The sequence below is a fragment of the Thunnus maccoyii genome, chromosome 6, assembly GCF_910596095.1.
Source record: "Thunnus maccoyii chromosome 6, fThuMac1.1, whole genome shotgun sequence".
NCBI classification, from domain to species: domain Eukaryota; kingdom Metazoa; phylum Chordata; class Actinopteri; order Scombriformes; family Scombridae; genus Thunnus; species Thunnus maccoyii.
The window spans coordinates 13,403,241-13,429,583 of record NC_056538.1 but is presented as its reverse complement, the minus strand read 5'-3'; the positions used below and the strand labels follow the sequence as shown (position 1 = coordinate 13,429,583).

General features: G+C 39.9%; 1 protein-coding gene across 2 annotated transcripts; it reads right to left on the bottom strand.

The window, feature by feature from the left end:
- Positions 1 to 695: 695 nt before the first annotated feature.
- Positions 696 to 26,343, bottom strand: LOC121898302 (sodium channel subunit beta-4-like). 2 transcript variants are annotated; one of them, XM_042413295.1, is made up of 5 exons: positions 26,003 to 26,343; positions 2,795 to 2,958; positions 2,407 to 2,626; positions 2,103 to 2,232; positions 696 to 1,523 (listed from the first exon to the last, which is right to left on the bottom strand). In XM_042413295.1, exons 1-5 carry the CDS (start codon positions 26,094 to 26,096, stop codon positions 1,430 to 1,432), a joined length of 702 nt encoding a protein of 233 aa, XP_042269229.1. In that variant the 5' UTR covers positions 26,097 to 26,343; the 3' UTR covers positions 696 to 1,429. The 2 variants fall into 2 exon arrangements, with proteins under 2 accessions (XP_042269229.1, XP_042269230.1); XM_042413296.1 differs by lacking the exon at positions 26,003 to 26,343 and adding an exon at positions 9,051 to 9,110.

Below are 26,343 nucleotides of genomic sequence, written 5' to 3'. Positions count from 1 at the left end.
CCAGACACACAGAAATGTTCCTGCATTGTGGTTCTAGACAACATATACTTATATGATGTTATATAAAATGCGCACATGCTAAAAATGCATTGGTTATTAGTCAGAAGCAGCATGATTAAGTTCATTCTTTTCTATAGGGAGCTGGGTAGTCTGGGGATTGTCTTTGATGAGGGTTAGGGTTGGTTTTTTTTTTTGTTTTTTTCTGTGTTTTTATCCTCCCACCAGCGGAGGGAGTAGAAGCAGAACAGGCACCTGTGTTTCATCTAAAGCAAAACAATAAAAACTGTGCAGAACTGGATCATTCAGTCACCTTAGAAAGCCCAGTTGTCAGCCTTAACCAGCCAGTAGTTGATCAAAATCTGTTTAGTTTGTTGTAGTTGATCACCCTCACAGCATGTCAAACCTGGACCCAGCAGTAAACATGCAAGTTGAAGTTCAGAATGGCAGTAGTTAAGGTTGATAGTAACATCAGGACAAAAGTCAGGAAAAAATAGGCTTTAAAGACCTCTTGCAAACCAACATATGGTTTGCTGTTACTCACAAGATCAGTAAACTGTATTTAAAAAATGTTCATTCAGGAGTAAAGTGTACTACTTGGTACCTAATCCTTAAATGTTAAAATGCCATTTTACATGCACTGTTAAAATATATGTGTGTGTGTGTGTGTGTGTGTGTGTGTGTGTGTGTATGTGTGTATATGTACATATACCTGTTTTAATTAAATTACCAAAAAACTGTTTGCTTATACTTGTAAACAAAACCCTTGTTGAATGGTCCTCTGGTTTGGGTTTACATGCGGATTTGCTTTAGTCTTAAGTGGGGGTCAAGGAGAACCATTTCAGCAGTTTGTGCTGTTCTTCAGTTGACATCATGGCAGTTCATGGATTATGGCAATCCATCATGGCATCAAAGTGAGTGAGTGTGTTCCCACTGATCAGGTTTGTCGGGGTCCAAGTTTGACACAGATCTGTGGATTATGGCCACATGAATTCCAAACCAAGAATCAAAGGCAGCTTGTTAACTTGAGCCTGATAAATGTATTTCAGAGTGGCAGTTTATTTTTGAAATTTGGTGTATAAAAATTGCTTAAGACAACTGAGGTTCTGCTTTGTGAAAATTTCTCCCTCTAAACTTAGGTAATAAGTGTAACATATAAGGGATAGATATCTATAGAATAAGTGTTTGTAAAATCGAGAGCAGAGTTTGATAACAGAGGCTGTACTCTGTAACAAATGGCCTGCCATGAAGGTGAGAATGATCCAGGCCTATGCACATTTCACACTTCTCAAATCTCAAGCATGATTTAAAATATACATTTACATGTTTAGCCACTAGTAAGATAAAACAGTCCATCGATAACAGCATTTTCTCTGAACGTGTACATTTGTCTAACATATATACAAACATACAGACATACTTTGCATTTTGCTCATGCCTTTGGTGTCCCTTTGTTGTCAGCTTTGGCTCCTGAAAGTCCATTTTCTGTATTATCATTCCCTGAGGAGCTCACCAGGCACTCTTTACTGCAGGGAATAGAGAAACCAAAGGTTAAAATGTACACCCATAAAAGAAGAAACATGAGAGTGATAAAGGCTGTATAAACTGCAAGGCTTTCACATTACCCACAGTGCCCCAAATAATAACCTTGTGTTAGACATAAATTCAAAATAATAATTATTTTACTGAAACACATGTCAAAGAAGTTCATTGATGTGAACATAATGTGATAGATGACAAGGCCTGAGCCAGCTACTGGGTTTGAACTGAGGACCTTTACTTAAACACTGTGCCACGGTGCAGCCCTTCAGTGAGGTTAATTGTCATATTATTGCAGCCCATATTGTCCACTGTCAATATGACAGTATTGCCATCTGCTCTATTTGTTTTTTGTGATCATTTAACAGAAGTGCAGAGAAGAACATTAAATAATCCCAATTTTTCAAAAAGTTATTAACTAATACACTAGTGGGTCACCACACAAGGGAGTCAGAGTCACAAATGGTGCAAGTAATTTATTCTGTACCAAGCATATTACTGTATATAATCAATATAGCAATGTTTTTAGTTTACTCTGTTATCACCATCTTCAGGGATATACTCACTTTTTCTCATCATCTTTCAGCAGGAAGTGAACCACCAAGGCCTTTATCACCATGACAATGATAACTAAGCCAATGACTCCGCCCAGCACTGAGACAATGATGACTGTCAAAGTATTGTCAACTTCTTTCACTGAAAAGAGGGAGAGAGGGAAATACATCGGTAGGGAGAAAGAAAAGCACAGAGAGATGCAGAGAAAGCTTCTTTGTCTGTCTCAGGGTATAAGCACTGTCAAAGGGTTAGATTAGATAAAGTTAGGTATTGTTGGGTACCAGGTGTATACAAATGTGTGCATGTGTCACATACTTTGGTCCACCACTATAAGAGTGAAGATAGCACTGTGGTTGCGGCTCTTCTCTTTTGGGTTTCTGGCGAAACAGATATATTCTCCCTCATCTTCAAAGGTGATGTTCCACAGCAGGATGGAGATGTTGTTGCTCTTTGAGGAGCCAACAAACTCCACACGGTCATGGTACACACTGACCTTGGGCTCCACGCCCTCGACAGGAATCACCGCCTCGCATAGCTATATACATGCATGTACACAGAAATAGTTATCAGGTATATCTGCATATGCAAATAAATCTATAACATGAAAATATTGGACATTTGTGTGTTTGTGCATTTGTGCAGTATATGCATGTTGCTTCTGCTTGCGTGTGTGTGTGTGCGGGCATGTGTGCGTACGTTGTACCTTGATCATGCTTCCATTGTCATTATAGTGCCAGTTGAAGTAGAGGTTTTTAATGCCAATACAGGAGGAGTAGGTGCAGGGCAGCAGGACTGTGGAGCCATTCATTGCTTCAATTGAGGAAACTTTCCCTGTCGACACCTCCAGTCCACCAACACTCCATACACCTGGACAGAGGAAGAGAGAGAAAGAGGGGTTGAGAAAAAGACAAACAGGACACAATAACACTGAAAACTTTGCTTTTGATAAACTTTAAAAACACACCACCATAAACAGAAAACTAAAGTAAAAATGTAGTACAGAGCATACACAGGCCAAACGCAACATACTCTAGATAGAAGTCAACAGGTATTATCAAAGTGCAAGATACATTGCCAGAAAATCATTAAGTAAACATGAAAAGGTATAAAGGAAGTGTTTGTATATTGGCACTCTGGGATATTGTCCAGCTAGGATTGCTGTAAAGGAGATGGTGAGTCATGGCAGTTACTTTATGCACAGCTTATGAAAGAACAGCTTTTTTTCCTTCGCTACTCCACTTTTTTTCTAAAGGTGATATCAACTCAAAAAGATATTATGTAATATTTTTTTCAACATACCACATTAATCTCTATTGACACAATTTATTTATTTCTGTTGCTGAATGGACAGTGTTGGCTGTTTCTTGAGTCAAAACTCAAACTCAATGTATGGCTGATGGTGTAGCCATCTATGCCAGATAGGTTTGTATCTGTTGTGATGGACAGAAACCTTCAGAGATACTGAAGCCTTGGTGACTGATAGAGTTGTCATTAGATGTTTAGTCAGTTGGAATCATCCCAAGATTGTGTTACAGGTGGAGAGTGTGACCTTAAATACTGCATTACAGTCAGGTTTCATTCAGACTGCAGGTAAAAGTCTTTTTTTGATTTGTCATATGATGTCCCAGATGAAGGCTTGTGGCTGGATGAAGCTAAAGCGTGTTGATCTCACAATTTATAGCTACTACAAGTGTGGCTGAAGTTTAAACTTTAGGATTTGGGAAAGTCTTTCTAGTCATAATTCATAATACTAGTTCTGTGCAAAATATAACGACATGATTTATTCTGTTTCCATGAAGTCCTTCCTCTCATTCAGAGCCTAACAGCAGTTCTATCAGACCAGTTGACTTCCCCCACCCACACATGACTTATGTGCAGTCCCATTGTAATAGCACACTGCCAGTGATTGTCGAGGGGGATACTGCTGAGGGGATATGGAAAAAATATGTTCCAAAAATGTAAAAAAAAAAAAAAAAAAAAAAAAAAGGTAGCACATCTCAAATTTCCTAGTCAAGGAGGACATTTCATGTGTTTATTTGGCTCACATCACATTAAAAAACACTTACGCGTTTTGGCACAGAGCCTTCTTCAGAGCGTTTTTTAAGAGAAAATATGTGGTTGAGGACAGATGTCACAGAGACTATAACCTCAGGACCTCCATGAAAAATTGTCTTTCAGTGGAATAATGAATTTTTAGAATCTGTTCAACTTTTCTACTTTAGCCCAGTCTGAAAATGTTTCAGTTTAGACAAATGTAAATGACTAGAGATGCATAAATAATCTTAAAATTTTAAAAAGTATTCCATTAAAACCAGTTAAGTGGAACAAACAAAATCTAAACAAATCTTTACATTGCAAAAAATGTTTTCAATATCTAAAAACTTGGAGAAATATGGATTTGTTGGATATATGTTGTGTAAAATTTTAATTTGTACTTCTTTAATCTTATTGGCAATGCAGAATTTGAATGGTAATAGCCATGCCCTCTGCCAATCAATAACCATAAAAATGTTGTTCCAGAAAGCTTTTCTCCTGGCAGTAATTTTCCTTCTTTCATAAAATATATAACGTATATGTTTATTGTTGCATTTATTATTCATAATGTCAATACATTTATCATCAAAAGGGGTTCTATCCTTAGTGCGTCTTGATATTGAAGATGACTCTTCATTGGATGTGTGAGACCATAAGGAATAGCTTTGATTACGTAATTGAATTCTCTGCTTGTTACAGGAAAGTATTTAACAAGAAATAGTAAATGGACTGTACTTGTATAGCGCCTTTCTAGTCTTCTGGCCACTCAAAGCGATTTTACACTACGAGTCACATTCACCCATTCACACACATTCATACACTGAATGGATACAGGGGCTTCCATACAAGGTCCCAACCTGCCCATCAGAGGGAACTAACCATTCACACACATTGATACACTGATGGCACAGCCATTAGGAGCAATTTGAGGTTCAGCATCTTGCCCAAGGACACTTCGTCATGTGGACTAGAGGAGCCAGGAATCAAACCACCAATCTTCCAATTAGTGGACAACCTGCTCTACCTCCTGAGCCACAGCCGCAGGAATTGTTCATAACTAAGCAATAAATATCATCAGCAATAAGCATAAAAAAATCACTCACATAAATAATACCAAATCAATTTTGCTTCAAGATAGATTTGTAATGTCTCCATTATTCCAAATGATGGTTTTGTGTGGGGAAAAGTTATGTATGTAACATAATTTCCAAGCTAGGAGGGCCTATTGATAAAATTAACATCATTTTAAAGGCAATTTGGTAATGTTAAAATTACAAATAAGTAGATATTTAATAATAACATTTTTTGCCTTTTTAAGAAGAAAGTTAAGTTGTTGTCTGGCTAACATATCTTTAGTTACATAGATACCTAAGTATTTGACAGTTTTTTTCACTGGAATGTTGCATATGCTTTCCCCATCTGTATCAGTTAGGCTTAAAAGTTCACATTGTCCTATGTTAAGATGCAGCACGGATGCTCTCGAAGATTCATTAATCAGTTGTATGGTTGGTTCAATTTGGTGTTTATCTTTCAGAAACAAAACTGTATCATCTGCTAGTTGTGAAATTCGAATATCCAACTGACACATAGTTAGACCATTTATATTGGGACTGTTTAAGACCTTTAACAAAAGTAAGTCTGCAACAATTAGAAACAGAAAAGGAGAAATTGGAAAGCCTTGACGCACTGATCTGTTAACAGGATATCTTTTGGAGGTATTGGGATAAATCATTAAATTACTATTGATGTCTTTGTATAACATTTTCACTACTGAAATAAAGTTTTCCCCAAACCCAAATATATCTAAAATCTTATAAAATGATGTTCCACCTTATCAAATTTTACACCTTATCAAGTCAAGAATTACAATGACCACCTGTGACTCCACATATTCTGAGTAGTCAAGTAAATCTAAAACCAATCTTATATTGTGACTTATATGTCTATTTGCCATGAAGCCTGTTTGGGTTTCATTTATAATCTCTTCAAGATTTCTTTTTAAACGTCTAGCACATACAAGTGCAAATAATTTATAATCCACATTTAGGAGTGTGATCAGTCTCCAGTTTATTGATAGAGAGTCTTTGTTTGATTTCAGTATCAAACTGATGAAACCCTGTTTCATTGTTGTCGTCATCTCCTTCTTGTCAAGGAGACCCCTAGATTAAAGCCACAGGCTAGTCAGACGACAAACAGAGGAACTATGTGAAAGTTGTATGCTGCTGGAGAGTGTTTATGTTCATTACTTTGGCGGATGCAGAGTTTTTCCAATGGGTAACAGACATGTTGCAACCTGCAGAGGGTAAATACCTCTCTGTATGTATTTTTTGTATAGCTTCATCACGATGTGTGTAAAATACAGATGCTAATCGCAATCAGCGCATTAGCGTGCTAGTTATATTAGCACATATTTCACTTTAGTAGCAGCTAATGTTACTATGTGTTGCTAGTATGTTTTAATGTTGTCAACTATTTTAAAGCACAAGATGAACTCGGCATGAGAAATAAAGGAGCTTTTGGATGAGTTAAGTGACTGAGAAAAACTGTCACGTACATTAGTTAGACTGAGGACCAGGAAACACTCCTTTGACTCTATGGAAGAGTAGATGTCTCCTGCTCAGCTAACACTTTGTCTGGACTTTTGTCGCCCCCTAGCCTGTAACCTCACTCATTGCTCCCCTTGTCATGCATCGCCCAGATCTTCATCCTTCGCCCATGTTTCAACTCAGGGATTTGTGAGTAACAACTAGCCACTGCACGTGCATTTTTATTCGATAGCTTGCATTAGCAAGTGAAGCAGCCATTTGTTTTAGGTCACTAGGCTCCCAAGCAACAACTCAGGCCTGCAACATTTTGTTTTTGGTTTAAAGGCAGCTATTTTATTTTAGTTCCAGAGTGAGTGTGTGCATGTGAGTGTGGGCGCTTTAGTTAGGAGCTTTCCAATTGGTAAAAGATAGAAAAAGGTCAAAACTTTTGAGAAAGGTTCAAAGTCAAAAGAGAAACACATTTAAGTTTTGCTGAATATTGTTATACTTGTTTTTTTTTTTTTTAATTGGGTTAAACAAACCAACAGTTTGCAAGGCTGGGATAGAGATGCATGGCTGGTTGTGTAACACCCCCCCCCCTTGCAGGCAAAATAAAATATGCTGGAGCAGGAAGGCAGACAGAGGAGAAGAATGAGAGGAGAGTTGAGAGCTGTTCAAGGCAGGTTGGAAAAACAGCCTTCTCCACGATGGGGACGGAGGGGATTGGTTATTATCCTGACATGACTGATGGTGACGACTCGGTGTGATGCACCAAAAACACTCAGCAGTGTAGTAAACATCATGAGACAACCTAGGTACTGGATGTGCCTGTAACTATAAATTTATCAGTCATATCAATATCACTTATAAATATCAGGCAACAGCTCACTAATGTTTTTCACCTTGCTGGTTTACACTGCCTGCGGAGATCTCGTGATTCCTGTTCCCACTGGAGCAGAGGGAAACCCTGAAAACTCTCTGCATGTAAACGGAAATATTAGCGGAATATTCCTTTTCATTAGCAATGTGAACAGCTTAGTAGGAATATTGTCTTTTTCAGAATAAGGGCAAAAACTGGAATATTTTGTGCATGTTAACATAGTAGTGAGACAGAAACACTGTCAAACCCAAACAAAAACATAAATCTCATTTATTGCAAAATATAATTGGTGTCCTGTGATATTGTTGTACAAAGCAGAAAACACATGGTAACTCTTTCATTTCCAAAACAGACAGCTTATCTTGTATTAGTTTGGGTCCTACTGGGTGGGTTATGTTGGTTTTTCAATGACAGCTGGTGTAATTCTCAGATTATTGCTCTAGTGTCTCTCATGCACTTGAGGCCTATTTATAAATGCTCTTCACTACACTGCTCAGGATCACATTGCACTTGGACATGGTGCAAACAGTATTAGAGTGCATGTATTCCTGTGTTTGTGAAGGACTTACATCTATATAAGAATTTGGCACCACCTGCTTTGCAGTTCTGTGATGACACCTGTGATAGAAAAAATGCTCATTTGTGAAGAAGAGATGTTCAATGTTCAATTTATGGAAATGTTCAACTTATGTGCTAAGTCTTTTCATCTACAGGGCCTCACTTTGTCCTCCACGGTCGCATACAAGAGATTTTTTAGCTTCACGGCGCCAGGCTGGGAGATAAGGTTGTAAACTTGGATGGGTAACAACAGCTGCCCACATTATTTTTCAATTAGAATTCATTCTGACACCAAGTGTCCTTGTTTCTCCGCTCCTTGGTGGCGTGACCTGAGCAACTCTATAGGAAGTGATTGTTTTCCTGTTTGTGCTTAGTTTTTGGTATGACTGCATCCATGTGTACACTGTGCTAAAGGCTTCTCTGAGCTCAGATATTTGTTTTCAATAAACTTTATATATGCAAGTAAGCATCATCTGGAGCTTGTGGATTCTCTTCAACAATTATTTAACAAGTACAAGATATTCCCTATCAGATTTGGCGTTGTCGGCAGGATACCAAAAGAGATGGGTACTGGGCAAGTAAAATAATTGTTTTCCTTTTCTTTGTCTTACCCTGTGTGCCTCTTGATGGTATCATAAAAAACCATATTGCTAAACTGTATTTAAAAGAATAATTGGCTTAATGTATGTGAATGGCAGGGACTCACCCTCACTTTGAGTGCAGTAAAGGCAACTCACTCTGGTTACAGAGAAAAAGGAGGGAGAGAGGTATACACTTTGAGTGTGGAAATCCCACAGTCACCACAGCTGTCTTCACAGTCAAAACTTAAACCCACAAGGGCATCCAGTTGCACTGAATGTATGAATCATATGTTGTATTGTGTGAATTGATGCTGCTTTAATTAATTTACAGGAACTACCTCTCGCGATTCTACCACACTTAATACTGTTTATTGCTCTCACCCTTCTCTTCTGTTCTGCAAGTATAAACCTTTTTCTTCTATCTCTTGGCTTATGATCCTCATTCCTCGCTGCTGTCCTGTAAATAATAAGATGGGTTGCTAAAATGGGGTCTAATAAAACTAAAGCACAAGTTCTTGAAATAACACGTCCACAAATTCCTAAACACCTGCAAGCTAAAATAGATCGAATCTGTAGGGAAAGAGAAAAGGTAAACAAAGATGCACATTTCATTCCGCCAGACTCACCCGCAGACATAGTGGCACAGCAAGCAGGCGAATATTGCGTGCTGCCTTTTAGACATGAGCTAAATGCATGGACTGATGGAGAATGACCAATTGCCAGGTCATTCAGCTCCAAACCAAAAAATAATGACTGACATAATGAAATCACAAAAAGGGGCTGCTGATTGGGATAACTGGTATATGTGCAAAAAGTAACCAAAGACTCCCAAAAGCAAACATGTGTCCTTCCCTGGGTCCCTAGAGAACTCACAAGAGAATAAATCAACCAAACCGAAGAGAGATGAGACTTCAATCTCACTAATTGACGAAATTTGTGAACAAGTGAGCGTTAACACTCAACCAACCAAATCAAGCTTAAACAACAGGTAAGAACCAAAATAGTTAAACCTATCAACACTGTAGGCAAGAAAACAGATGATAAAGCCTCACAAAAAGCACTAAAACAACAAATACAGCAAACAGAACGGGAAGGAGAGGAAGAGCAGGAAGAAGAGGAAGATGGAGGAGGAGAGGAGGACGAGGAAGAAGTGGGAGAATAAGATGAAAATGTAACATCTACTACAAAATCAGCTGCCAGCAGACTAAAAAAGCAGAGAAACAACTGTTAATGAAACAACAGGCAGGAAAACAGCTGTTAATAAGGAAAGGTTCAGTAGAATGACTGGCAAGAGATCAGCTAAAATCAAAACAGTTAACACTTTCCCCAAAATAATGATAGGAAATCATGCAATCCTAAAACCTTGGACTCCAGGCAAATTAACTGAAATAGTTGAACTTGCTCCAGTTCCTTGGCTCAAACCAAAAGCCTTTTACGAGTGGCTGCATATGTGGTGCACAACATATAATGCGCTCCCTGATGCGCATTATGCTGGGATACTGTTGCAGTTACCGTACAAAAGTGAATGGGTGAATGTAAAAGATAACTTCAATATGCCTATAGCCACCACTGAAGGTGACTGGCTGCTACCAAACTCATGAAAATCATGGTTGGCTGTGTGTAAAGACAGCATAGAGAAAAGTGCTAGAAAGACGGCTGATTTCAGTGTTGTGACTGCTTGTCATCAACAGCCAAAAGGGACTGTGACAGAGTTTGTTAACAGGTTACACACAGTGTGGGAGGCGAAAGCATGCATTGAAATGAAGCAGTGTAACCCCCTGACAGTACAAACTTTGTTAAACGGACTTTCGCCCAATGTTGCAACCTTGATTAAGTTTAGGGATCCAGATTGGCAGAAAAAGTCATTTACAGACATGAGACATACACTGGCAAACTTAGATAAAAATGGCGTATTCCAAAACACTAAAACTTCAACTGTCCACAACATGGCCCAGCTCTCTGCAGAGGGCGGGGCTTGCAGAGACAGGTGTAAGGATAAATGTAATAAATGTGGGAGGACAGGTGTCCCAGCTTTTCTGGGACAGCCCACTTCCTTGTAGGCCTCCTCTTATGTTTTTTTCAGCCCTGAAGGTTGTGCTGCTGCTGTGAAATTGTCCAATGACCAACAGGGGCTGTTTCACAATTCCGCCCTTGTTCCTCACATTCCATTGGCTCTCTCTCCCTCTTTCCAACATGCTGATTTGGCGCTCATGGTGCAGAGACTAGCTGATAAGGCTCAGGCATACACACAGGAAAATACACACACACTCTCAGCAGCTCTTGGTTGTTTACATTCTCTTTCACACGCAAAGTGGGTGCTGTCTCTGCCTGACTCACAGCCGTTGCCATTTTCACTTAAATGCCTTTCACCTGATCCAACATTGCAGTTGCAGCCGCCCCTAGAGTTAGCTGACGTACCTGCAACTTTATGGGCTCTCCATAAAAATCATGTCAGCTTTGTAACTTCAGCTCCTCCTCACAGAGTCACTGTAAAACCAAACGTAATTTTGCCATGAATAAAGCAATACCATTTACCTCAGGAAGCAATTAAAGGAATTCAGCCTGTGATGAACTCACTTCTAGAACAAGGGGTATTCATACCTACTTCTAGTCCTTGTAATACACCAATACTCCCAATTCCAAAAGCAGGCAGACCTGGAGAATGGTGCTTCGTACAAGACCTTAAAGCAATTAACTCTATTGTAGTTGCTGTCATGCCCATTGTAAATCCTATTTTGGCCTCATTACCCTCAAATTCTAAATTTTACACAGTTGTGGATTTGTGTTCGGCCTTTTTCTCCATCCCACTGCACCCTGAAAGCAAAATCCTTTTTGCTTTCACCTTTGAGGGTCAGCAATACACATTCACTAGAGCTCCTCAGGGATTTTCTCCTTCTATTTACGCTGCTGCAGTAAAGAGAGACCTTGATGACCTTGTATTTCCTGGTGGTAGTATGTTGCTCCAGTATGCTGATGACCTCCTGTTGGCCTTCCCCTCAGAGGAGGGCTGTAAAACTGACTCTATTATCCTTTTAAGCTGTCTAGCTGAAAAAGGACACAGAGCATCACTTGCTAAGTTACAGTTTTGCCAAGGGAGGGTCTCCTATTTGGGCTACCTGTTGGAAAATGGCTGCCACCTCCTCTCACCAGAAAGGCTCAAGCTGCTAACTGCAATTCATCCTCCTCACACTAAAGCAGAAATGTGCTCCTTCTTGGGTATGACCAACTATTGCAGACACTGGATTCATGGTTATACTGCTATGGACTCTGTGCTTCGTGCTGCTACTCCGGACTCAGCTGCTGACCCAATTCAGTGGACTGAAAGCATGACATCTGCATACAGAGACTTGAAGAATGCTCTCACATCAGCACCAGCTTTGGGACTGCCTGATTACAATCTGCCTTTTCATCTGTATGTACATGAGTCCAACGGCTTCACCTCAGGCATCTCGGTTCAGAAACATGGTTCTTATTATCGCCCAGTAGTTTTCTATTCTTCTAAGCTGCCTCCTGTACAAGCGGCAGCCTCTGGGGCTGAAAAATGTATTGGAAGCTTATGCTCTGCCCACAGGAACCTCAGCTCAGCAGGCAGAGTTATGTGCATTGACATGTGCTTGTATTTTGGCTGAGCCAAACAGCTACTATCTACACCAATTTGCGTTATGCTTTCGGCATCACACATGATTTCAGAGCTTTATGGAAACTTAGTGGTTTCCTGAAATCTTCTGGTAAACCAATCCACCATGCTGATCTCATTACTTATCTGTTGAAAGCTATTCTGTTTCCCCATAGTCTAGCTGTTGTGAAATGTGCTGCACACACAGGTGGTACTGACTCTGTTTCTAAAGGTAATGCATTAGCAGACCATGTTGCTTACCTCATCCTCTATGGTGCTTCAGTGCCCATCCTTGAAACCTCCTGTTCTTTTGCCACTCACCTCACTAGATGATGTAGCAGGTGCCCCATCCTGCACTGATGGTTGTGAGAAAATGATGTGGGAAAGCGAGGGTTGTAGACAAATGGAGTCTGGCTTGTGGCTCCACCCTGATGGTAGGCCAGTTTGCCTTAAGTCTCTCCTCCATGTGTTGGCCCAGGTTGCTCATGGCCAAATGCATGTCGGGAAAGGGGGGGGGAATCATGTGATGCAAACTCAATGGTTTGCCCCAGGTATAACTGCTGTAACACAATCATTGGTAGGCAGACGCACAGTATGCCTACAAAACAACAAAGGTAAAGAAGCATTAAGACATGATCATCTACCGCCACCATCAGGACCTTTTGTAAATATGCAAATAGACTTTGTACATATGCCTCCAAGCCAGGGATACAAGTATCTATCAGTTCTCAAAGTGGGTTCAGTTCCCCACAAGAAAAGAGGACACACCAACAGTGGTAAAATGCCTAATGAGAGAAATAATTCCCAGATTTGGGCTTCCGCAGGGAATTAACAGTGATAGGGGGACCCCTTTCACATCTTAAAATTACCCAGCAGCTGAACAAACTGTTAGGGATAGATTGGAAGTTGCATGTCCCTTATCACCCTCAAAGCTCAGAACAGGTGGAAAGAATGAATGGAATAATTAAGGGAAAGCTGACCAAAACCATGCAGACAGGTCTAAAATGGTCAGAGGCTTTGCCTTTGGTGCTGTATTCCATCAGAAGTACACCTAACAAAACAACAGGGATAAGTCCACATTAAGTGTTGATGGGAAGACCTATGTCCACAGGTGCAAGCCGCTGCTGACATCACACAGAGCGACCCTGAAATGGACAGAGGAATCTATGATTGATTATGTGCTAACCCTAACCAACATTTTGAGAAAGTTTCATATGCAGGTTGCTGACAGGCTTCCGGAGTCAGGGAAAGAGGCTATCCATTCTTTTAAACCAGGAGACTTCGCGTTTGTGAAATCACTAGAAAAAGTGTCTCTGTCTTCTAGGTGGAAATGTCCATACTAGGTGCTCCTAACTACAAGGACCGCCCTAAAGATGGAAAGGAAGCCAGAATGGATCCATGCCTCAAGGTGTCGGAGAGACTCTTCTGCACAGCCGTGCTCCTCCTTGACACAGGCGGATGGGTACTCCTCATCAAGGACGATGGCATGAGTGAGCTATCTGAGTACCAAGCCTTAGTTGGCCATGAGGAGTTCGAGATTGACGAAGAGGGAAGATCGTCAGAGCGCACATGCTCACATACTCGCAACACAACCAATTCTTTATTCCTTCACACACATCTGCCAACCAGGGTACTCGGGCTCTAGCACCAATAAAGGACAGAATGAACTTGGCAGAAGAAAACTACACTCGTCGGCTAACAAGAGAAGACCGCTCCAAGCGTAAGAAACGCAGCTACTATGACACTGCAAACATAGCAATGCAAATGATGATAGACTATGCTGGTAACAGAAACCTAACCGACTGTTGGATTTGTCAACAATTGCCAACTTCAACTCATTCACCAATGTTAGTTCCTATTCCATTACAAGAGCTGACTGGAACATGTTTGACTGGTATGATTTGAGTGAAGAGTTCAATGAAACTAACCAAGGTTGTTATTTTCCAGGTCATCGCACTCACTCTCTTTCAGAAACACAGAAAGAATCAGTTGATTTTGTGGTGTCTCAAATTAATCAGTATTATCTCAGCATTACATAAGGTACTCAGTTTCCACCCACTTTACAGAGGTTATTTCTAACATACAATTAGGCTGGTTCTTGCAGACTAATTGCTTCTCCAGATCAGACTCAGACAGATGCGAAGCTACTATAACGTCGCCTCTGTAAAGAGTAAATGCCTTAGCTACAGTGGTTCCTTGGGGAAATGTCATATCGCTGGATTTTATAAATGTGACTTTGCTCGACTGTTCGTTCTCCGCAGGTACAAATGAGAAGACTAGAGACTGTTTTATGCCATTTCCTCTGTTGAATGTTTATGAGCTAACTTCAGCTCCGTATTGTTTCTATGTTGCCTACCCAACGCCTATGAGATTTCTATCTTTGCATGCACAAGATCTGGGCGCAGTAATTGTTCTAGTGTTGCTAAGGTTAATGTTACCCACACCAACTCCAATCCCTGAGTTTGCTTACATGGTATGTGGAACTAAAGCATATGGATGTGTACCTGTTGGCCCAGTGCAGGGTCTATGTTATCTAGCGTACTTAGTACAACTCCAGGATTCCAGGGTGTCGCAGATGTCTTGTTACCATTCTATTGTGTCTTTGTGAACCAGGAAGAGGTTAAAGCACTGTCGCAGGTACTAGAGAAGCACATGAACTCCACTGCCAAAACCCTCATGGCAATGGCCAATAGATGTTGGAAACTAAAAAGATAGCTCAGCAGAACCGTATGGCTTCAGATTTTAATCTTACCCTCACAAGGGGGGTCTGCACTGTGGTAGGGACAGAGTGCTCACTTACATATCAGATGCATCCACAGCCATAGCCGACCTAGTGCATGACACAGCACAGGGCATAGCAGAATTACACAGAGTCCATGGATTTGATCTGATTGGTAGTATTTTAGAAGCACTTGGGCCTTGGGGGTCAGCCATTATACATTGCATTGTGTTGTTTGTCATAGGAGTTATGATTCTGTTCATCATCTGCACATGTGTGTCTGCTATAGTCAAGAAATGTATCACAAAGCCAGTTAACTTTATGGCTAGATACAATGTGAGTTCAGGCACTGTAGATGTTGCTATCCTAAGCATTCTATCCAATTATGACAGCCTATTTCTCTGATGATTCTGATTCTGAAAGTGTTCAGTTGTGACTTCACAACTGTGCAGAGTAGAGAGTAAACTAACATGTGACTAACATATCTGATCGGTCAATCTAAAATTGTGTGATTGTTTTTGTACACTCAAGTCTATATATCAAGTTCATATAATCAGTTTTCATTTCATTGATCATTACATTTACCCATTAAAGATTGATTCAGTGTATTCTTTTGACTGTTTAAAAGTAACAACAGATTGAATTCTTGGAATGTAAGACAATACTCATACCAAAGCATGTGAATTTTGAACAGTTCTTAGTTGTAGCATCTACTTGAGAACTGAAAATGTGTGTTTTTGCTTAAGTATCCTCAAGTTAAAGTGTGTTTTACATTACTGGTAGTAATCACTGTATCTTAACCATCTATATCTGGCTGCAAGTTAGAATACTACTCTGTTGCAGATATCTTATTAGACATTAAGCTTGATTTTCATATTAGAACTGTGTTTTCATTTTAAAATGTTTCATCTTAAATGTGTTTTCATTTTAAAATGTTTCATCTTATGTCTTTAATCAGAAAAGTTTTGTATTTCAGTTGATTTTATTTCCTTTCACTCATATGTAGTTAGTTAGTCAGTATTAGGGATGTGCAGACAATACTCATACCAAAGCATGTGAATTTTGAACAGTTCTTAGTTGTAGCATCTACTTGAGAACTGAAAATTTGTGTTTTTGCTTAAGCATCCTCAAGTTAAAATGTGTTTTACATTACTGGTAGTAATCACTGTATCTTAACCATCTATATCTGGCTGCAAGTTAGAATACTACTCTGTTGCAGATATCTTATTAGACATTAAGCTTGATTTTCATATTAGAACTGTGTTTTCATTTTAAAATGTTTCATCTTATGTCTTTAATCAGAAAGGTTTTGTATTTCAGTTGATTTTATTTCCTTTCACTCATATGTAGTTAGTTAGTCAGTATTAGGGATGTGCAGATGGTCCAGTATTTGTATTTGTATTTGTATCTGTATTTGTTTAGGCAGCAAAATTATTTGTATTTGTATTTGAATTCAAATAAAGGTGGAAAGAGGCTTAAAAACCTGTTTTTGTTTTTGTTTTTATTACGCTTTTGATTATAGAATATTAAAGTGTTACAATAAGTGCTCATTAATAAACTACCTTACAAAGGAAGTCCCCACACCGGGTCTCGAACTGGAGTCCCCCTGATCATAACCAACTGTGCAGACTACTGAGCTAAAACTTTACTCATCACCTCATTGCAGACAGATCTCTACCTATTTATATACCCATAACACAGAGACAGCACAGTGTGTAACATGCATTTTTCATTTATTGCCTTTTTATTACAACCTTTCTTTGTGGAAAGGAGACAGAGAACAACGGGTTATGGAGAGTCCCTTGGGAGCACTTTGCATGTGTCAGTAGCTCAGCTTTATCTCTGGGGAACACCCCCAACTACGGGAGTGATGTCCAAATAAGGAAATGTGCATCATGTAGCACGTGGATGTGACTCCCCTCGTTGAAACCTGCTGATAGACGTAACAGCAGAGCAGAGGAGAAAGACTGAGATAGTGATGTAACTGACCTGTGTGCCGATATTTGACATGTTTTTTTTTTTCTTCTCGAAAACAAATAATTTTTAAAATATTTGTATGAAACAAATATTTGTAAAAAACCTACTCTCTGTGCTTTGTCAAATAACATATTTGTATTCGGGCACACCCCTAGTCAGTATAATGTTCAATGATTTACTTTACTGTCTGACATGATTAAGTTTAACCAGTGTACCACCCTCTTTAAATTTGCTTTGATCAAATTGATGTAAGTTTTGTGGTAAAGGCAGGACAAAATGGATTTCCTCATTTGCCTCAGGAGGTTTTGCCTTTTTGTTCTGTCTAGGATAGTCAGTCCCCTCAGGTCTTTTACCTACCTATCGTTAATCAATTGGGCGATGTTTGGCCTGGTGTGTGAGTAAGTGACCTGTGATTTCTTCGGTGTCCGTGTTTCTCCCCTACCTATAAGAAGTGATTGTTTTCCTGTTTGTGCTAAGTTTTTAGTATGACTGTATCCGTGTGTACACTGTGCCGAAGGCTTCTCTGAGCTCAGATATTTGTTTTTAATAAACTTTATATATTCAAGTAAGCATCAACTGGAGCCTGTGGAGTCTCTTCAACAATTATTCAACAAGTACAAGATTTTCCCTATCAATACCAGTATTAACAAAACATTAAAACTCCCTCTGGTCATATCAATTAAATCACTGTTTACTTTAGCAAGTTGGGTGTTCTTGATGCGCTGTAATCAGTTAGGGTTGCTAACTTTAGAAGTGAGATGAATCGCAATTTTTTGACACTGACGTTCTACAACTGGCACTTTGAAGTTACTGTGATTAAGTTGTTTATCACCAAGTGCAACTGCTATTTATATGGGGAATATATGTATATATATATATATATATATATATATATATATTCCCAGTGTCAAGAGGATTGCAAGTTTGGACCTAAAATAATGTTAATCTCATTTTTAAATAACATATCTGGACAGTTTGGTTTAAAAACAAAAGATTTACACACGAACGCACACATACACACAAATTTGTAAATGCAAATGTGAATGCAGCCAACACTGACTTGGTCACCAAATTCATTGCTAATTCAGTACTTGACGATGTGATGATCAACAGGGAAATGATCAAAAGTGGTTAAAAGACCCCAGCCTCAAATAGATTAACATGATAGTAGCATTTATGTTATATACCTTAATGCTGGGTGTTCTTTATATATTTTTCTCACCAAAACAATTTTCTAGTAACTGTCAAGTTCACATGGCAATTGTTGTTACAACTAAATTTTATTGATAATAAAGTAGAGAAAACATTGTGGGATGTGGAAAAGTCAGTATAGTCAGTGGTGTAGGTGATACATGTGTGGTAGTGTGTCTGTTGCCAAACTAAACATAATGCAAATGCTCTGATGGGGAGGGTTCCTGAATAAACTGGGAAACAGCCTCCTTTAGAGCCTGGGAGCACCAGGCCCAGGTGCTCCCAGTTGTCACTGATGATCCCCTGCCCCACCCACCAGGTATCTGAAAAACAGGTAGACTAAAGACAGATTGAGAGGGAAGGGCAGGGGCCATCATATAATAAAGTGTTTAATGTTGCATTAAAAGTACTTTATGATAATATATACTAGGGAATTTGCACTTCCATCTTCTAAGACTCACCCCTTCCTCTTGTCATCTACCATATGATATTTTTACCTCAAGTCATCTTGACTTGTCTCTTCTGCTTTCAGTAGCAACTTTTAGGCCATCTGGGTTCTCCTTGTTCTTTTCTGTTTCTAGTTCTTCTGGGTGCTTTGTCTCTCACTCCCTTTTCTCCATCTGTCTGTCTTACTTGCTCTCAGAACATGTTCCTCAGGGACACTGACTAAATAAGGAGAGAAGAGATGTGGGGAGTTGGTCTGTTTATGTTTGTGGGTTTTTTGATGTGGGACAGTAATGGAGTCAATGACTTGCTTAAAGATTTTTTAAAAGTTTCCTAAATCCATTGACCACCTTTTTAACTCTTAATTGCATTAAGTACATAATGAGTAATCTTTTACCCTCTATCAATAATTGCTGGAACAAAGCCACTGAGCAAAGCTTGTAACCCAGTGCTTCAGTGATAATAATGATGTAAAGGAAAACAAATGAGAATACAGGAGAGAATCTCCCTTCAAAATGGCCTACACAGTGTCTTTATCTACACTGGAAGCATGATGATCTTTTACATATCTGAGAGGAGTGTCCCCCCTCATGCCCAGAAATAGATTTCGCACCTCCCTCATTTTACACCTCTGCTCTCTACTATCTTTTTTCTCTCCGCCCCCTTCCTCTGTCCTTACAGTTTGTCCTAACAGCACCCACCGATTCATATACTGTAGTAACATCCTATGCAAGTTATGTCTGCATGGTTGTACTTGTATGTTTGTAATTGTATGTGTGCGAACTCTTGTATGTCTGTACAGTCTACATGCATGTACTTGTGTGCATGTTTGTGTGTGTATGTGAGTAATAGGCTCGAATGCATGATATTTTTAGCTTCACTATCAAATATCTCTTTGTCCCAGTTGGGAAACATCAATATCTGAATCACTGAACCTAATGGGAGGAAGAGCAACTGACTGTGTGTGTCCTTGGCTGACTGTCAAGGTGAGGTGTTTCTTTAAGTAGGCCAGAGATTGAAGGGTTAATGTATTTCTGAGTGAACCCATAGAGAACTGACCGAGGACACTATTACCTCTCTGAGAAGAGAGAAAGAGGGAGAGAGAAGTTATGGGAAGGGTAGGAGAGAAGGGAGGGAGTGGACAGGGAGGAGGAGGGGAGAGGAGACAGACGAATGGTAACAGGAGTAATGGAGGGGGTACAGTGTGTAGGAAAAGATGGAGGGAGTCATGAGGGATGGATAGGGGGAAGTAAGGGAAGTGAGATGTCCTCTCCAAGGTGAATGAATGACAGCATGGCAGAGAATTACAACAGTTAAATAACTCAATCAACAGAGCTGCAGGTGTTGGAGGACAAGGTGGGGTCACATGTACACATACGTGTAAAGGTGGAGGAAACCGGGAGCACCCCCCCCCCCATTCCCTACATCTCTCCCCCCCTGCTCCTGCAACACACTCAGATCTCCCTCCACCTAGCACTCCTCCCCGTCCCTCAACCCCTCCCCCCTCCTGCTCCTGCACCTCCAGCCTTCGACACCCTATCCATCTCAGCCGACGACGTCAGGAGAGAGCTGTGTAGACTTTGCCCTGGCAAAGTTACTGATCCTGATGGCATCAGCCCCAAAGTCTTCAGGGGGAGTGCCGCTCAGCTGTGTGGAGTCCTCCAACAGATCTTCAACCTGAGTATTGAACTGCAGAGGGTCCCAGTTCTCTGGAAAACATCTTGCTTTGTCTTGGTCCCCAGGAAGGCCTAACCTCTATCCCTCAACAACTACAGGCCAGTGGCTCTGACCTCATATGTCATGAAGGCACTAGAAAGACTCATCCTCAACCCACAGTTGGGTCTGGGTAACCAACTACCTTACAGGCAGACCACAGTATGTCTGGCTGCAGAACTGCTCCTCGGAAACCTTAGTGAGCAGCACTGGAGCGCTGCAGGGGACTGTCTTATCTCTCTTCTTCTTTACCTTCGATAGGGGAGAATGGGGTAACATGAGCCACTTTTTACATTTGATGATTTTACTGCAAAATAAAAGCGCATTTATTTCAAATAATAGTTAATATGTATATATCTCAGGTTGTTGTGTACCCATGGAAATTAAAACAACTTATCTAATTATTATGGTTTTAGAACAATGACCCATCAAAAAAAATTAGTCCTATGGCACAATTTACCCCAAGGTAGGGCTAAAATGAGCATGGGGATGGGGTAAATTGAGTGTCCTAGAGGTAATAAGTGCTACCATTAAATACTGATATAAAAATGACACAAAATCAAATAATTTTGAGATAATTTTGAACTTTATTAATGCCATCAATTTAACAAAGGCAAAAACTCATACTTTTAAGTAAAATTATATGTTTGTGTCCTATTGTTCAACATGTTACCTGAATATTTTCAGTAAAGTGTGTAATTGTGCTTTTGTGTATACCGACAGGTGAAAATTAAAGGAAAAACTGGTACAGGTCTGAATGCTTGACCCCTACAGTGAAGGGATCTGGTGGCTCTGTTATGCTTTGGGGGGCATTTTGCTGGCATGGTTTGGGTCCACTTGTCCCCTTAGAGGGAAGAGTCACTGCAAATCAATACAAAGTTGTTCTGAGTGATTACCTTTATCCTATGATGAAATATTTCTATCCTGATGGGAGTGGTCTCTTCCAGGATGACAATGCCCCCATCCATAGGGCATGAGGGGTCACTGAATGGTTTGATGAGTATGAAAATGATGTGAATTATATGCTAAGGCCTTCACAGTCACCAGATCTCAAACCAATTGAAACCTATGGGAGATTTTGGATTGAGGTGTTAGACATCGCTCTCCACCACCATCATCAAAACGAGGGAATATCTTTTTGCAGAACAGTGTTTATCCCTCCAGTAGACCTCGAGAGACTTGTAGAATCAATGCTAAGGTGTATTGAAGCTGTTCTGGTGGCACGTGGCCAACACCTCACTAAGGCACTTTATGATGGCTTTTCCTTTAATTTGTCACCCGTCTGTATGAACAGTATGTTTGTGTTTAACTTAACATTAGTCAACAATTAGATATTTATTCATCAACATTGTAACACTTGTAACAGTGATCAAACGTTAACATGAACAGTGTCTCTAGTCTCTAGAATATCAGAAAATAATATTTGCCCTAACATCACAGCACATTTTACCCCACAACCTCCATTTTGACAAACTATTTCACACAGTGGCTCAGATCCACAATTGCTACATTTATAACCTTATTTTGTAGCTTACACTGACTTAAATTAACATGTAATAATGTCCAAAACTTATCTATTTTGATTAAGATACAAGACTGATAACTTTAGTAACATGATGAATTCACTTGTCATGACAAAAATCTTTTTTTTTGCTCTGGTTTGCTTACCACTCTCTCCATCTGCTTTAGTCCAAGATGGATTGAGTAATGTGAACTATACTTTCTTAATTTGTGGTCACATGATTACTTTCGTTTATGGTTACCTAGATAAAGGGGATGGCTCATTTTACCCACTGGCTCTACTTACCCCGTTCTCCCCTACCTCTGACTTCAGGTACAGATCAAAGTCGTGTCATCTTCAGTAATTCTTGAATGACTCGGCTGTTGTGGGCTGTAGCAGTAGAAAACAGGAGGAGGAATATCGGGGGGTGGTTGATAGCTTTGTGGAGTGGTGTGGGCTCAACCACAAAACTAAAGAGTTGGTCGTGGACTTCAGGAAGCAGACGACACACCCGACTCCTGTCACCATCAGGGAGAATGACGTTGAGGTGGTTGAGGGTTACAAGTACATGGGAGTATACACTGACAGTCAACTGGACTGATCTGGGAACACAGACACTGTGTTAAAAAAGGGCCAGAGTCAACTCTTCCTGTTGAGGAGGCTCAGGTCCTTCAACATCTGCAGGACCATGCTGTGCATGTTCTATCACTACGTGGTGACGAGTGTCATCTCCTATGCGGCAGTGTGCTGGGGCAGCAGGGTGAAGGCAGCTGATACCAACAGACTTAACAAGCTCAATAAAAAGGCTGGTTCTGTCCGGGAGTCGAACTAGAGACTCTGGTGGATGTGTCTGAGAGGATGATGCTGAAGAAACTTCACAACATCATGGACAATCCCTCTCACCCCCTGCATGCCTGACGGACATCAGAGCACATGCAGCAGGAGACTCATTGCCCTTCAGTGCAGGACTGAACAGCACAGGAGATCCTTTCTGCTGGAGGCCATCACACTCTATAATTCCCCCTTTTGCAGGGAGATCACCCAGTAAAACCCCCCTTAATAAGGACAATAACATGTAACATTTCATCATGTAACACTCTACAGGCTTAAACTGAATATGTGCAATGAGTAATTTACTATCTACATTGAGTGTAATATCTGTAGAGAGTGCAGTATCTTCACTCCATCTGTTTTGCCTCTGCTATCAGTACTGTGGCCACCATTCTATCATTTTATCATTCAATATTAATATAAATTCATTCACTCACTTTTACTGACAACTACGTTGTTCTATTTTATCACATGCATGTCTATAGCTACACTGCATGTATAAATGTTTTATTCTATTCTCTAATTTATTGTATCTTTTTATTTATTTTTATTTTTTTTATTTATTGTACATAATATTTAGATTTGACTAAGAAATGCCTTTCTCTGTTTCTGTTGCATTGAACATGTTGTTGGCACAAGAATTTCCTTCAGGATTAATAAATTCTTTCTTGTCTTCTGTAATATGATATAGTATAATTATCATATTTACATGCCAGCTAAATGTTTCTGATAATTGCTGTTACACCCTGGACTGCTCTGCATCTGTTTGTCTTGTTGCTAGTTGTACCACAACTCTTACATTGTCTGCTGTTTGTTGTTAAAAAAAAAAAAGTTACATAATCCCTTATGTTAACATATAGCAACATAGGCAATAGAGGCTTGTGAAAGTGGAAAAAAATGATGGGGTTGAAGTGAGTGAGTTTTTCTCTCTCTCTGTGTGTGTGTGTGTGTGTGTGTGTACAGATCTTGGATCTTTTTTGGGATTACAGATCATTATTTTCAAAAACGGATCTTTGGTCCCTGAAGTAGTCTGTCATCTGACTCGTGTTTGTGGTCCTGTTATAATGTTGGCTTCTAACGTCCACAGTATCTCTATGTGAATAATGACTGACACTCTCAGGCTAAATAATATAGTTACAAGGATGTGGTCTTAGTCTGGACACTACATTGATATCTCTGATTGTTGTAGTGTTAATTATTACAAATAGGTGTTTATTGTTGAGTAGTTTATAAGGCAGGACTTTAAGAAATACTGAAATATCCTGAAATTTTCAGCCTATTTTCACATTTCATATCTGGCTTTAACTGCAGCTTTGTTCCACTCGTGTTTTCCCTGACTTCATTTTCTGTTGCCAAAGGGTCTGATGAGAAAGATTGCTGCAATGTTCTAGCAAACCATTCAAGAAATAAACTGTTGTGGGGTCTAGACAGGCATGAATTTTCAACAGATGTCTAATGTGCATTTTCAGATAAATAACCAGATGCCGTGTTAAAACAGAATATGGAACATCACAGATGAAATATTGATATTAAGTATTGTAATGTTGGAGAATGGAGATGGGAAATGTTGCTACAAGTGGTTTGGGGCTGACAGCAGGGCTAAATTAATCTTAAATTAATCTTATCTTAAATAGTGATGGGAATTCATAATGACATCATGACATACTGTACATAATAATTATGGGTCAAACTGAAAAACTGCAAAGAGGCAGCACCTAAACAAATGAGAACTTATGAATGGTTATGTGACTGACACCCGAAGGTTGCTGCCACAAAATGTTTGATGGTCTTCAGCATTAGTTTGGTCCAAGGTCTTTAGAAGGTCAAGACAATAATAAGGGAACAATGATAATTTCTTGACAACATTAAGTGAGGGACCACAGTGGCTACCACTGGGACCTGGATTGTTATTAAATCAACAGTTTCAGATGCAGGGCTGCAGAGATTAATAACTTTCATATTGGTGACGAAACCTTAATTTGTTTTTTCTTGTTTTGCTTGTGAGACATAAAATTTAATTTTACTACACAGGGCTACAACAATACTTTCTGATGGCAAATCTACTGATTCTGTTTTTGTCATTTTACCTTTGAAATGCCTTCACTTACCACAGCTGCATCAAATGCATAAGAATTTACCAGACCTCCTAACAATTCAGAACAAAATAAAAGAAGGTGACCTACTAATTGCAACAGCAACTGCCTCAAAAGTGAAACAACACAACTACTGGCACCCATATAACGAATGCCAAAGTGGTGTTTAAAACACAACTCAAATTCCTGTGTGGTAACATTTGGGCCATGTCTAATGAAGCAGGATTACAGACTAATCTGATAAATTTGCTGAGTAAAACTCATAACTTCCTGAATTCTGCAATATGAACTGATGCAAATATAGCTGTTATGTGTTTCCCTCAGCAGAGTAATCCAGATAACACTGCTTTATGAAATTAACCCTTGGTGTGAGTTGGAGTACCAAAGACGACTCGCCAGTGTTGTTTCAGTGCTCTCAGTTGAAATCCAAATGGTTCACTTGTGAACTATGTGTGAGTTTTTAAACATCCAACTGAGAGCTGGGAGGAAATTTTGGGATGTGGGGGCACTATTGGGTGCTACAACAAAATCAGGGAGTGTATGAGCAGAAACACAGATCATCACTGCACCACTATGTCACTGCCAGTAATACTATGACCACACATAAACACACATGAACGTGAACTATACTTATAACAAATATGCTTTTACGTATGAAATTTGAACCAAGGGTTTTTCATAATTGTCTTTTTCTATCTATTGTATTCATTTTTCCCCTTGAAAATTGCACGTTGTTAAGTTAATGCATGAAGGAGATCATTTGGACAGCCAGTCACTGATCCAGTGCAGCAACCTGATAGTCAACATGTCCAAGTTCAGATGAGCCGAGGGTCAGATGTTATTGACCTTGATGCCCTCAGTACAGCAACAAGTAAACATCACATGTGAAATGACCACACATTTTAACCTGCAGGTGTGGGAAGAGAACAAGGTGAGCTAGATGAGACAGGAGAGCTGAAGCAGAAACGACAGAACAGCAGATGTTGGTGTGGAGTAATAAAAAAGGTATGGATTTACTGTGGCAGCAGTGAACCACCCACCCTGACCAGCATAAAACACCGAAACAACGACAGCAAAGGAGGGAAGCGTAGAGGACATGTTATAATTTATAGACAAATAGGGGGATTCACCCAACCACGCACGGGCATGAAGAAGATAGAAGTACAATATTATGGTGTAATGTAGAGATACAGTGGAAGAGAGTGGAATGACAGGGCGGCTAAACGTATAGAGTGAAGTATAACTCACCGAGCAGCAGTGCAACTGCCAGACCAGCATGAAGTAGATCCCCTGATCTCAGCCGTCCGGAGACACTCGAACCAGTGCTGTCCACTGACGCCATGACACCACCTGTCTGTCTGTCTGTCTGTCTGTCTGAGTTCTTGTTTGTCTCTGTATGTATAGAATGTGTGTCTTTATCAATCTGTGTCCCTGTCTACCAGAGTTCAGTCTATGCAAATATATGTCTGTGTGTATTTATCTTGTGTGTCTGTCTCTGGAGCAAGGTGGGACACTGAGCTGTGCAGCTGAAGGCAGAGTGAAGTCCTGCTCTCAGTCCCTCCCTCTTCTCTCCTCCTCTGCACTCTGTC